The sequence below is a fragment of the Pollachius pollachius genome (genome assembly GCF_949987615.1).
Source record: "Pollachius pollachius genome assembly, chromosome: 12".
Taxonomy (NCBI): Eukaryota; Metazoa; Chordata; class Actinopteri; order Gadiformes; family Gadidae; genus Pollachius; species Pollachius pollachius.
Window position 1 is genome coordinate 9,039,815 of NC_136945.1, and position 12,593 is coordinate 9,052,407.

At 42.3% G+C, this 12,593-nt stretch overlaps 1 protein-coding gene across 4 annotated transcripts; it reads right to left on the reverse strand.

Annotated features, from left to right (window-relative positions):
• Positions 1–2,310: 2,310 nt before the first annotated feature.
• On the reverse strand, positions 2,311–11,034 carry LOC307084346 (poly(rC)-binding protein 2-like). 4 transcript variants are annotated; one of them, XM_079748693.1, is made up of 13 exons: positions 10,893–11,034; positions 10,180–10,319; positions 9,781–9,804; positions 9,636–9,668; positions 9,389–9,505; positions 9,062–9,193; positions 8,453–8,581; positions 8,181–8,255; positions 7,846–7,887; positions 6,457–6,529; positions 6,010–6,062; positions 5,513–5,682; positions 2,311–3,650 (listed from the first exon to the last, which is right to left on the reverse strand). In XM_079748693.1, exons 2-13 carry the CDS (start codon positions 10,189–10,191, stop codon positions 3,614–3,616), a joined length of 897 nt encoding a protein of 298 aa, XP_079604819.1. In that variant the 5' UTR covers positions 10,192–10,319; positions 10,893–11,034; the 3' UTR covers positions 2,311–3,613. The 4 variants fall into 4 exon arrangements, with proteins under 4 accessions (XP_079604819.1, XP_079604818.1, XP_079604816.1 ...); XM_079748692.1 differs by having other exon boundaries at positions 8,181–8,258; XM_079748690.1 differs by having other exon boundaries at positions 6,457–6,556; positions 8,181–8,258.
• Between the last annotated feature and the right edge of the window lie 1,559 nt (positions 11,035–12,593).

The window sequence follows — 12,593 nt, forward strand, 5'->3', positions numbered from 1 at the left end:
ACACCACCAACCCCATCCCAGCGGAGCCCGTCCAAACCTCGGGCTACCTGGCCACAGAACCGATGACGAGGACCCTCTACCACGTTGAAAATACACAGGGTTTACTTGAGGTCCCAGAGGGACGGTTCTCCACAGCCAACAACAAGGTACCAAACTGGACTCCTGAGGCGAGGTACGGGTCGTGGTACTGGACAAGCAGAACAAAAATCCAATGCAAAAGGACAAATGACTAAATAGGACTGCATCCATCACTGTAGACCCCCTGCAGAGAGGAGATAACATTTTGTCGTAGGTAGCAGCAGGCCCCCTCTCGCACACACACAAACACACACACACACACACACACACACACGCACACTCTGTCTCCCTCTCTCTCAACATGGCAGAAATGCAACTCTGAAATCCCCTTTCTGGTAAGGGCCTCCCAGAGTCAACCCGGTTTCCATATTCAGCAATTGGCTAATTTGTTAACGCCGAAAACATTGTCACGTAATTTCACACAATGTTGTATTTTTTTGACATATTTATCGTTGTTTACAATTCCGATTGGGCAGGTAACTGTGTGTTTATGGCCCTCACATTGCTGCTTGCAGTTCAGTTAATTTATTACTGTTTTTGTAGAGACACAGTGTCATATAGCATTTTTACCAAGAACATTATGCACTGAGTTATCAGTTATCTGAGTTGTCATTAGTTTACAATTTATTTATTCCATACTCACTAAATATTTCAATGTTTACATTTGTTGTTGGACGTTATACTTTATTTATATTTGCATATCAGGGATTATTTTGTCATTTTCTACAGTCTGTGTTTTAATATCAGTGTAAATATTTTACATTGTAAAATGAACAAATTTTTTTAAATATAAGAATAATTTAACGGTGCTGATGTTTTTAATTAGAAGGCGCTACTGTACATGAAGGTAAGAGTGTGTGATTCTAGAGCCGAGCTTCTGTTCGTGTGTGGACGTCCACTGGATCAACTAGACTGGAAACGCTTTTTACAGATGAGCAATATGTATTCTCTGTGCTATTTCCTTTAAAAGGTCGAAGCAATGTGATATCAGACTGACTTGTGTAGGTATTGCAGTGTGACTGTATAAAAAAAAAAGGCAATACCTCTTTCCAAACCTCACCTTGTACATCTAGACATGTACATATGACAAAAGCATGCTTGTAGACTAAGAATATGGGTTGCATATCATGTATTTATGACTTCACCTATTGTAATTTATCTTTTTAACTCTTGCGAAAATAACGTTGACCAAACAAAACCGAACAAATTATAGTTCATTAAAAGTGAACTTTTCAACTACATATGAAAAGATTTGTGAAAGCTAACAAATGAGGTCTGGAGCCAATATTATCTTAAGCGTCAACTTCTACACAACTTCTCTTAAAATGGACAGCTATGGGATTGAAAGCTGATCATTTGAATTGGGATTCCTAGAATGTTAATACTATATATGCATCTTGCTTCTTGTAAATCCAATATAAACATCATGGTTTTGAAAAATCCAATCGATCTTTCACAAAAATTGGCAACCATAGGTTTGTTTTATAGACTCTGCAAATATGTAAAACACTGACTTTGAATGTTCAATTGTATTGTTTTATCCTCCTGAACGATGTTAACACAGGTTGATGTGCCCAATGAGGCTCTATACAAAATCACAAATTTCCTTTAGTTTTTTGTAAATTCATATTAAAAATGACCTATAATCCTTTAAATGAACATAGACTTTGACTCAATCTTAATTTTCAAATAATATTGGTGAAATACAACTCAAATTGAAGACTCAAATGTGATGAAGTCCCCTCCCCATACTCACACCAGCATATTATTCGGAAATGGTTTGCAATTGACAATCTGCAAGGGCTCATTCAGACAAAACGTGAACTCGGATGTCTCCCATGTCCTTCAATGAGCAGACTTGTGGCCAACTACTCAATCCGACTTCAGAGCACTGAGCAGGCGAATGACCTGGCAGTATCCCTGAATAAGCTAAATAATGGCAGCTTCTATACTGTATATTAGTACTTTCATTTTGAACTTCTGGTTCTGTCCCTCAACCAAAACCAATTCTCGAACAAAATACAATATTGCCAAAAAGCAAAAATACTGCCCTCTAGTGTCTTTATGTTAGAGGTACTTGTATGTTCCGTTTATGCCGATTTGAACCAAGTTGTAATATTTTTTTTAGTACTGCATTGTGTATTGTAATTGTGTACAAAAAATATATTTAAGAGAACAGTTTAAAATAAAAGTTCACTCAAAACGCAGACTGTGTGAACGTTTTGAATTTATTTCATCAGCAACTAACAAAAAAAAAATCTCACAGCATTTCCATTTTTTTTTTCTGCCATCTTCTTTTTTTAAACATCGTTGGGGCACCCAGGTCTACAGTCTCAAAAACGTGCACAGAAGGTGTTTCTTTCCTGCAAATAATGAAAATAAAAATCTTGACTTGAGCAAAGCAAAGAGCAGGAACCCAGCGTCAAACCGCCCCCGCAACGCCCGTCTACTGCCAGAGCTCAGTGACCCGCTTCAGAGCAGCCTTGCATTCGTAGAGCAACCGCTGCTTCAGGAGTTATTAATCCACTTTGGTAGTTAAAAAAAATATTTCCTCCATTTTTAAAACAAATATTCCAACTTTTTTTTTTGTCGTATATATATATTTATATATCAGTCTCTACAAAAAGAAGCAAAGACCACTCTCTGCTTTTCTCGTCCACCGTAGACAAACCCTGGCCCACACCAACCCCACCCCGTCCCGGCAACGAATGAACACAGGGGCCACTGGGCCGACGACACAAGGTGGGACAAACGGGAATGACAGAACGAGGAAAATAAAAATAAATGATAGAAGCGACATGCACAGTACGACATGAATGAAAATCTGCAGGATTGCAATCCCAAAGTGTTGCGATCAATACTTCTAACCCAATGTTTGTCTGTGACCGTGCAAGCTACATACTCCTCTAGGGTGACAAATGTGACATGGTGGTGGTTTGGGGACTGTAAAATGTCTCTTAATCCATGTGTGTGTTAAGACATTTCAGAAACAGTTCCAAAAAGGTTAGGCCATTGTAAAAGACTGAGGTAAAAAATTAAAATAAATAAAGGGATAAAGAAATATTAAAAGCCACTATTCTTATTTTTGATACTTTTTTATTTTTCCATTTTTTGGTCATTTCCTTTTATAAGGGAAAAAAAACAAAAAGAACAATTCTGGCTGTACAGCACTTAACTTGTATGCCTATTCAGAGTTGCCCAACTCTACTCTTATGGTGGCAAAGACAGAAAGGAGGGAGGGAAACAGAAGAAAATAAGGGGGAAGAAAACAAAAATAAACTAAATCCTTAAAACCTCCAAAATGGACTCCAAAATGCGAATTTAAAAACCAAATATTTTCTTTAGACTAAAAAAAAAACAAAAATAAATAAACACACCAGATCAAATGAATGGCAGATGACGTGTTTCAAACCAAGGGAGAGGCAGGGTAATACATAAGTTTATAAGTTGGATATTTGCATTGACTGGTAGCCATCGGTGTATGTGTGCGTGTATACGTTTCTATACACGTGGAGCTAGTGCAGATGCAGTGTCTTCAATTGGCTGCCAGTCCTGTGGCCTCGGAGGAGAGCCTAGGGAACACCAGAAAGAGCACCAGAGAGAGAGGGAGAGAGAGAGAGAGAGTGAACAGGACATAACAAACACATAGCAAGAAAGCAGGAGTGGGGGTGAGAATTAGGCATGCAAAACCACTCTAGGTACTATTTACATCATCATGTCTTGCACTCCAGAAACATCATTTTGATTCAACTAAATTTAGAGTGGGACACTACATAAATCACGTTGCACTAAAGTGTGCATATTCACCATTATAACCAATTCACCAAAACAATGGTTCCTAGAAGGGGTACAAAACTCCTTTGTAAAACCCTCTGGAGATTTTGCCTATAAACTATTCGAAAGGGGGACATGGAAATCGATTCCTGAGGGTGGATTATCTTGATAATAACAACCTGTATTTAAACAGTGGTTGTACACAGGTACTGGGGAACATGACATCCAAAACCTACCGGCTGTTAAAATCAGTCAAAAACCAAAAGGGAGGGGACATCTTAAGAGCGGTTCTTCCTGAGCAAAGCGTACAACAAATAAGGTCCGTGGAAACACACATTTAGGGGAACCCATCGTTCATGCTGATGTTCAAACTCCCTTCAAGACCTTACTGAGCAATCTTAATAAAATAAAGAGGGCACAAGACACAGCAGACTATTTACAACTAGAAACATGGCTGTTGCCATATTTTGGTGGCTTTAGTAAATGTATTGTTTGCGCGTGCACGTGATGCTTTCATGTGAGTGCGACAAGGCAGTCGGCTTCAAAAGCGATCAAAGCTTTGCAGATAACTTTTAGTAGTAGTAGTAGTAGTAGTAGTAGTAGTAGTAGAAGTAGCATTAGTAGTAGTAGCTGTAGTGCACGCATGTAGTTTCCACCGTTAGTACGGGGACAGCCTTCGCCTCTTGGACTTGGAGCCCAGCTCTGGAGCAATTTTAGGCTCGGGCGGGGCGCCACTCGTGGCCCCGCCCCCCACGTGGAGGGCCAGGAGGGGGAGGGGCTTGAGACTGAGCAAGCTGGACACACGCGCAGGAGAGCTAGGGGGCAGGGAGTCGGTGGAGGAGGAGGAAGAGGAGGAGGTGGGAAGAGGGAGGGACGGTGGCCCGTGGGCCGACGAGGACGGAGGAATGGAGGCTGAGGGGGGCACCACACAGGAGGAGGAGGAAGAGGAGGAAGCAGCAGAGGAGGAGGAGGAGGAGGAGGTGGTGGTGGTATTGGTGGTGGAGGAGGAAGGACACAGGCTGGTCGGTTCGGGGTTCAGGGAGGAGGAGGAGGAAGAGGAGGAGGAGGAAGGAGGAGGTTTAGAGGACTCTACACTGTAGAGAGAAGAGACAAGCAGAAAAAGAGAGGGACACACAGTCGGGATGGGTTACAGGGTAGGCTGGTGCATGTTGGGGCTGAGGATGGGGGGGGCGGGTGTATGGTGAGCGGATCCTCCAAAGGTAAAAATGGGGAGAAAAAAAAAGCGGGAATTGGGGAATTACTTTCATGAGAAGAAAAAGGATGTGGAGGTAATTTAACGTTGGTTCAGAAGGCGGGCAAAACAATTAAGTAACCGATAGTCAAATGTGCCACGTGACCAAATTTGGCATCTGTAGGAAATACCACATTTGTGGGAGCAATTCAAATGATCCGAAGCATATTAGATATTAGTGCATGCTTATAAGTAAGCAGGTTGGCCTGTATGTTGGATGCATGGAAACACTTTCCTTCCCAATTTCTCCGCACAGCAACAGCCTGTAATCTGAAGGTCCTGATAAATACTATTGACCCCGGAAGAGCAAAGAAGTGCAGAATGCCCCCTCTCCATTCTTAACCCCCTGAACTCCAAAGGCGAGCCACGGGCTAGCCGTGTCAGAGAGCGCCTGCTATCTGTGTTTACCTGGCGTTGATGAGGTACTCGGCCAGGCTGATGCTGGCGGGAGAGCCCGTGATGGTCACCTGGCGGTCGGACGAGCCGTCAACCGGGTTGGCAATCTTGATCTGAGCGCCCGACATCTGCCGGATCTCATTGATCTTGGAGCCCTGGCGGCCAATGATGCATCCGATCAGCTGTGGCGAGCGGGAGGGGGAGGGGAGAGAGTCAAGAACAGAGTGTGCTTTCGACATGCAAGTGGAGGGGTCTTTGTACAGCGCTAAAGCCGATGCTATCCCATCGGGTTTCTGATAGGGCACCAGAGAAAACTCTTAATCAACGAGACGCTAAAAAGCAGCTCCAAAGCCGAAACGCAAGTCCCCTTTACTTGTATAAAACTTGCGTAATACTAAACACAGTGCCTGCCAAGTTTACGGTCGAGGTGACTTGAATACCCTCGAGGTGATTGACTCATCCAGGCTCTAAATAAAAGCACTCATAAGTCACTCATCCAATGCCCTTACATCATTTGGAATGGTCATCTCGTGGGAACTTGTTTGGGCAGAAGCATCCATGCCTGAAAAAGAATATGACAACACAAATAGTACCCAAGGACAATACATTTCCCAGAACAAACTACATCATCTCACGGTTTCAATGGTATGTTCAAAGCATCAACAAATGTACTATTCAGGAATATAATCCAAAAGCAAATTCATATGCACTTCAAAATGTTTTATAAGGGCAGTATTATGTAATTGGAAAAATAAGTTTTCATACTGTTTAATAATTTATGCATTCAAATATAGAAGACCTCGATTTAGTTTAAACGTGAACTTATAGCTGGGGAATATCAGCTTGAAGAGCAAAGCTTGAGAGGCTTTGAAACCCCCACACTTCACAGGTGTACCACTGCCACAATAATGGGGGGGGGGGAATGTGAAAGTCAACCGAGATTTTCCAGAACCTACCGGTGAATCCCTGGTTGCTGGGGGCGATGGGGAAGGGGCTCTGCTGCATGGCCAGCTGGTGTAACTTGGTGAGCTGTGGGGATATAGCAGCAGAGGAAGACTGTGAGAGGATAGAGCAGGGACACAGAGAGACACAGAGAGGGGGGAGAACAAAGAAAGGGAGAATCAGACAACAAGAGTCCAGTCAGTATAAGAGGGCCGAGAAGACAGATAATCGCAGGAAACGAGATCCCACGGACATTCTGGCGCTTTAGTGCCTGAATCAGAAAACGCCGCATACATGGCTGTCAATTTGTCTTGCGTTTGCACTCGTCTCAAGGGTAACCGATAGTTATTCTGGGACTCTGTGGCTTGCTCCCATTTGTTTAACTCTTTGCAATGGGCCACAACTCCCAAGGCAGGGTCCAAAAACTACAAGTCCCACTGAACACCTCAGCATGTGGATCCTACCAGGCTGTGAAGTGACCGGGCATCACATAACTATTTTAGCAGATTACGGTCGGGGAGAAGTCCGACTTTCACTGTTAACCAGCCCAAACTACGGGATCAGGTTCCATTTCCATGTTCACAACTGGAATGGGGGCAGACTCTGACTGGCTACAAGGCTTGATTGGGAGGCACATGTTTGAATCCCTAAGCAAGGCACACTACAAGATAACACGTTATCACTGCCAGGCAGAGTGACCTGCTGAATTCATCTCAGACCAATGCTGAGATCTAGAATATCATATATCAGTATTCAGGGACAAATTGGGATTGAACGTTGGGACACTGGCTCTAGATGGAGCAGTACGGTAGCTTACATCTAGCAGACGAGGGAGATTTAAAGAGGTAGGTCAATGCCAGCTTCTAGACAAGTTAGCCAAAAAGTAGGAATAGAAATCTAGAGAAACAGGAAAACCAAGTGGAAGAATGCTTGAAAAATAGAAACAGAACGCAATACATGACAGATAAGGAACAAGAACAAAAGAGGGAGGATTGTTACATGTGAATGAGTGGAAAGCTTCAACTAACAAGAATAAACCAAACTTCAACTTTAAAAGCCATTGACACATGCAAGGATTCGCGTAAGGAAACAAGGCTGCAGTCATACCAGTATTGACTGGCCACTGCATATTGCACCAGTTTTGAAAGGTTTACAATTACATTCCTAATTAGATAGGTTTGTTGAGAAATTATCAACTGGCCTACATCTATGCATATTTACCCAAAATCCTGCATAGATGAACAACATTTGAATTCCAGTTACCATTTCTGGTGTGACTACAGCGTCAATGGTTGCACACACACACAGACAGGGCAGGTGCTTTTTTAAGTGCAGATTAATTGGAGATGATTATTTTATTATTAATAAGGGTTTAGGGTCATGCAGAAGTCTATGACACTTACATCTGGCTGTGGAATCGCATGCTGTCCTTGTACAGCATACGCCTGAAACAAACAAGAACAAACGTTCATGCCTCACGACTTGTTAGGTCCACTTTTTTACAAGCCTCTTGAACACACCAATACAAGAGTTATTAAGTGGTGTTAAGGTTGCTGCTCATTGAAAAGGTGCATTGTGCAAAGTGTCGACAAAATTGTTAAAGTTTAAGGCCATCAGGTAAGTCGGTGAACAGCTGTTCCGCTAAATTACTTTTCCTTCCCATTGCTTGTTAACATTACTTGAAGGACCCAAAGGGCCATATTTTTGGTGGCCAATATTAGTGGAAAAGGTAGCGTACCTGTCCACCGGAGAAGATGACAGGGGATCCTGAAGGCTTGGGTCTGTACGGGATGGTGACTCCCTTAGGGGGAGACTGCTCAACACACAAAAAACAAAACAAACGTAAACACATGGGTATAATTCTCAGGGTGTAAACACAACCTTGACGACTATTGATATAGATACTTGAGAACGACCCAAGTAGTAAATTATAATTTAAACGATCATTTTACAATTATCTGCATTAGACTTACAAATGGAAAATATTTTTTGTTGCGGAGCGCAACTTACCTCAAGCATAATGACGCAGATCTGCTTCACACACTCTATAATGGACTGTGTGGTGCCGGCGATAGTGATGGCACGCTCCGTAGAGTTAGGAAGCATGTCTCCTGCCACTTGTACCTGAGCTCCTGTTGACTAAATGAATAAACAAACATCCTGTAAAACTGGATGTTCCCTTCTGCCACTGGGACGTAGCTAACCAAATAGAATACAGGCACGCAGCACAGCGATTGATTTCATAAATGGATCAACTATATTAATAAGAACACAAACCATGATTTCACTATACTTTGCTGAGCTGGGAGTTTTTTCACACTATAACCTTAAAGAAAAAAGGTGCTGTAGATAAGAGTTAAGAGCTATAATTGGTTGTAATTTGTTAATTTGTGACGATTTAAGACCGCAGCAGGCTTACTACAGACCAATAAGGCATCACTCCCTGAATGCAACACATCTCAATTGTGGAGAAAAGTAGGGAGGGAGCAGGGAGTGGAGAGACCTTTATTTGGAGTGCCTATTTTCAATCTTATCTCTTCAGCTCATTCTTTACAACTATCAAACCTTAACTAGAATAACTTTAATGTATAATGGACATCCAACGAAAGAGGCACGTACCTCTCGAATTTCCTTGATCTTGCAGCCACCTTTTCCGATGAGGGAGCCGCACTGACTAGCAGGCACCACAATGCGCAGAGTCACTGGTGGCTTACTGGTTGCTGTGCTGTTGGTCATGGAACTGCTTATATCCTGAAGAGAAATTCCAGAATTGACAGTGATGCTTCAGGTTCTGTGTGCAACAGATAATGTGACCTGCATAACCAATCAAGGTTGTGTAGGACGACCCTCCAAATGCAATCTCTATTAAAAAAAATGTTAAGACACTAACAGATATTTAAAGCATTTAAAGAAGGCAGGACCCATCAAGTCATCTCAGGAGCTTACCTCTTCCAGCTTTTCGATGATCATGGAGAATGCTTTGAAGATGGCGGTGGTTGGACCGGCCAAAGTGATGATCCTCTCCGGACAGTTGCCCTCAGAGATGTTGATGCGAGCCCCACTCTACAGACACACGAGTGCAGGACAGTCGGTGTTACAGCAATGTAACAAATAATAACCTGACTGCTACGGGGGGTTCAATAATCATGAGCTTTCTAGCATGCTGAAAAGGGACGAGGGAGAAGAAACTCACCTCTTCTCTCATCTTCTTCACAGATTCACCTTTCTACAAACAGAGGGCATGGTGTGTTAAATGCCATTGTCGTTCAAATACAGAAAATATAATCCTAAATGTAATAAACAGTGAATACAAACAAAAAAATGTACGCCGTTATTACCTTGCCGATGATGCTTCCAACTTCCTAAATTATGGAGAAGAAGAGGGGGAATGTTGACATTATGTTTAAGGCGCATTCATGCACTTTCTAAGATTACATGAAACGACCACGTCTCCTATGGCTCCAAGGAACTTTGCAGAAACTTGGAGCCTCAGGTAAATGTATATATTGATCTCTTGAGCACAACTCAATTACATTAAACTATGGTTATTCCATTAGGACCTTGGAAAGCAAATACAAGTATAATCTTTACATACAATTTCCTTACAATGGTTCAATTACAATTACAGAGTGAACGTTTAACACCAAGATAATGCCCATGACCGGTCACTAGAGCCATAAGGCTTAAGACTTGAGGGCATTACGGAGGATAGACAGGTAGACCATTGATTTCTTTACCTTGCCATGCATGAGCAGCCGGATTGTAAGAGTGACATTAAGTCCTCCTTCAATCACACCGGAGTCCAAGTCAGCCAGCTTGCCGGTCTTTGTTGCTCCTTTTATAGTAGAATCGGGGTTCTTTGGACACGGAGATGGATCTTGGGGAAGGGACGGATTTTAAAAAGGCTTCGTTAAGTGGGGTAAAGCCGAATCTCGCATGAAACGGAAGTTTATCTTATTGTATGATTAAGGTTATCACTTGTATCGTATACATCGTATACAATTTGATAAGCCTAAACGGCATCGAATGTGATCAGTACGTCAATAATAGAGGAGGTAATAGTTGATGGTCATAACTAGGCTAACCGGCTACAGTTTAGCACCCAGTGATGGGAGAAGGAAATGAATGGAGCATGTGTGCGCTGGTTAGCGCGCTAACTGGTTAGCCTAAATATGTACGGTGTCATTCTGAAACAACTTAATCTCCAACCGTATATCGGAAATAAAGACAAACCTCTAAACCTGTAAAGCAGGTTACATTTTAAATCAAATGGTGTCCTCATTTTTATATTATAACGTTTGGAGCAGTGTACATTTGCTGTAGGCATGCTCTTCTAGCGGCCTAGCTCCCTCACGTGAAGCCTGTTAGCAAAGCGGCTAAACTCGTTAGCTGCGGCGCGAAAATTCTTTCGGCAAATTTTGATCACAAAAATAACAATTAACCACCTTACCTGATGCCTGCGCTTCGACGTGATCGGGGGGAGGGTGGGGTTATAAGGGTAGAAGGGGAGAGGTTCGGGAGGGTAGGAACCCGGGGGAGAGTTTAGAAAGGATTCGGGGAAGAGGGAAGAGTGATGTGAGATCGAGCTCCACTCCTTTACACAAAGACAACACAATTATAACCTCTGAACTTTCCACTTTGCACTATCCCGCCCCCTCTCCCCAGGCAGCTCTCGCTCTCAGTGGGATTTGTAGCTTCGTCAACTAATGTAACATGAATAGAACAGAAAATACTGAATAGTCTACCTTTTGAAGGCAAAAGGTCGGTTTTAATCTTTGCTTGCATGTTAGGCGGTCTGCGACCAAAAATGGGGTACATTAAAAGCACAATACATTCAGACAGGACACATTATTCAATTATTAAATGGAATTTACATAACACATGAAAGGTACATATATATATATATATATATATATATATATATATATATATATATATATATAAAAATGATTTGTGCTCGGGTACCAGGTGGCTCTTACCATTGAGATTTTTAATGGCTAAGGTGATAAACACATTTTTATAGATGTTTTTCATTTCGCATGGGACTCTGTGCCCTCTCTCTGAGGGCAGTAGCTGAAAGTGGTGGTTTAAGGCATGGTTGCGGTTGTGTATGATCATTCCCATGGTGAAAGGACACATGTAACATTGTTATTTAAAGTCTGTAATGTGCTGCCAAGTTGAACTAGTCTGGAAAGCTAACCAGGACTCATGGTTTAAATTGAGTATACTTTCAATTAGATATTGATAAACTATATTTAAACTGCATTACTGACCTCAATATTCCTTAAGTTTATGCAGCAGGAATAATCGTTGTGCTTTAAAATAAAATGTATGCTGCCTACATGTTCTGTTAACCCATTTGTACCGGCTGCTGCACGGCGCAACATTGTATCTAGTAGATACAATGTTGCGCCGTGCAGCAGCCGGTACAAATGGGATAAGGTAAAAGATTGGTCCAACATAGTCTCCAGTTACTCTAAGGAGCTCACTTGCTCCACCTCCTGGCTCTTAACCGTAATTAGACGAGTGCTGCATGTAGCGCTCAACTATTGTTCTTCATAAGTTTTATTCTAAATTTCTTTCTTTCCTCTTCATTATTCTCTACAAACTTTGGAACCTATCTCCTTCCACAATTTTTCACCTAGAGACTCCATTTTCACTCCATTCAAGCTTTAAAATGTTCAAAATAGCTTGTAATTGTGCGCTTCTTTTCATATTTTTTAAATATTTGATACTTTTTAAGATATTCTACTTTTAAAATACTGTGGCAACCCCTACGCGGTCACGCGAGGGATCCGGGGAATCAGTGTTGTCTGTTTGAGCTAAGGGGCTTTGTCGTCCTTTAGGTAATTGTTAGGTTAAGTGGGGTTAACGGGTTTGGGGTCTTTATTGGTTGCGTGTAGTTGTGTGTTGTTTAATGTTAACGTGTGTGTGTGTGTGTGTGTGTGTGTGTGTGTGTGTGTGTGTGTGTGTGTGTGTGTGTGTGTGTGTGTGTGTGTCGTAGCCGCCACCGTCACCGAAAATGACATGTTTGTTTGTTGGGTGTGCTGGTGTTTTCCCTATACGAGTTTTGGTGATAAATAAAGGCAGTCCGTAGTCGTGCGGTGTATGGGGCGCTGACTGCCTGATTGGTTGAACCTGGGCATCCTTC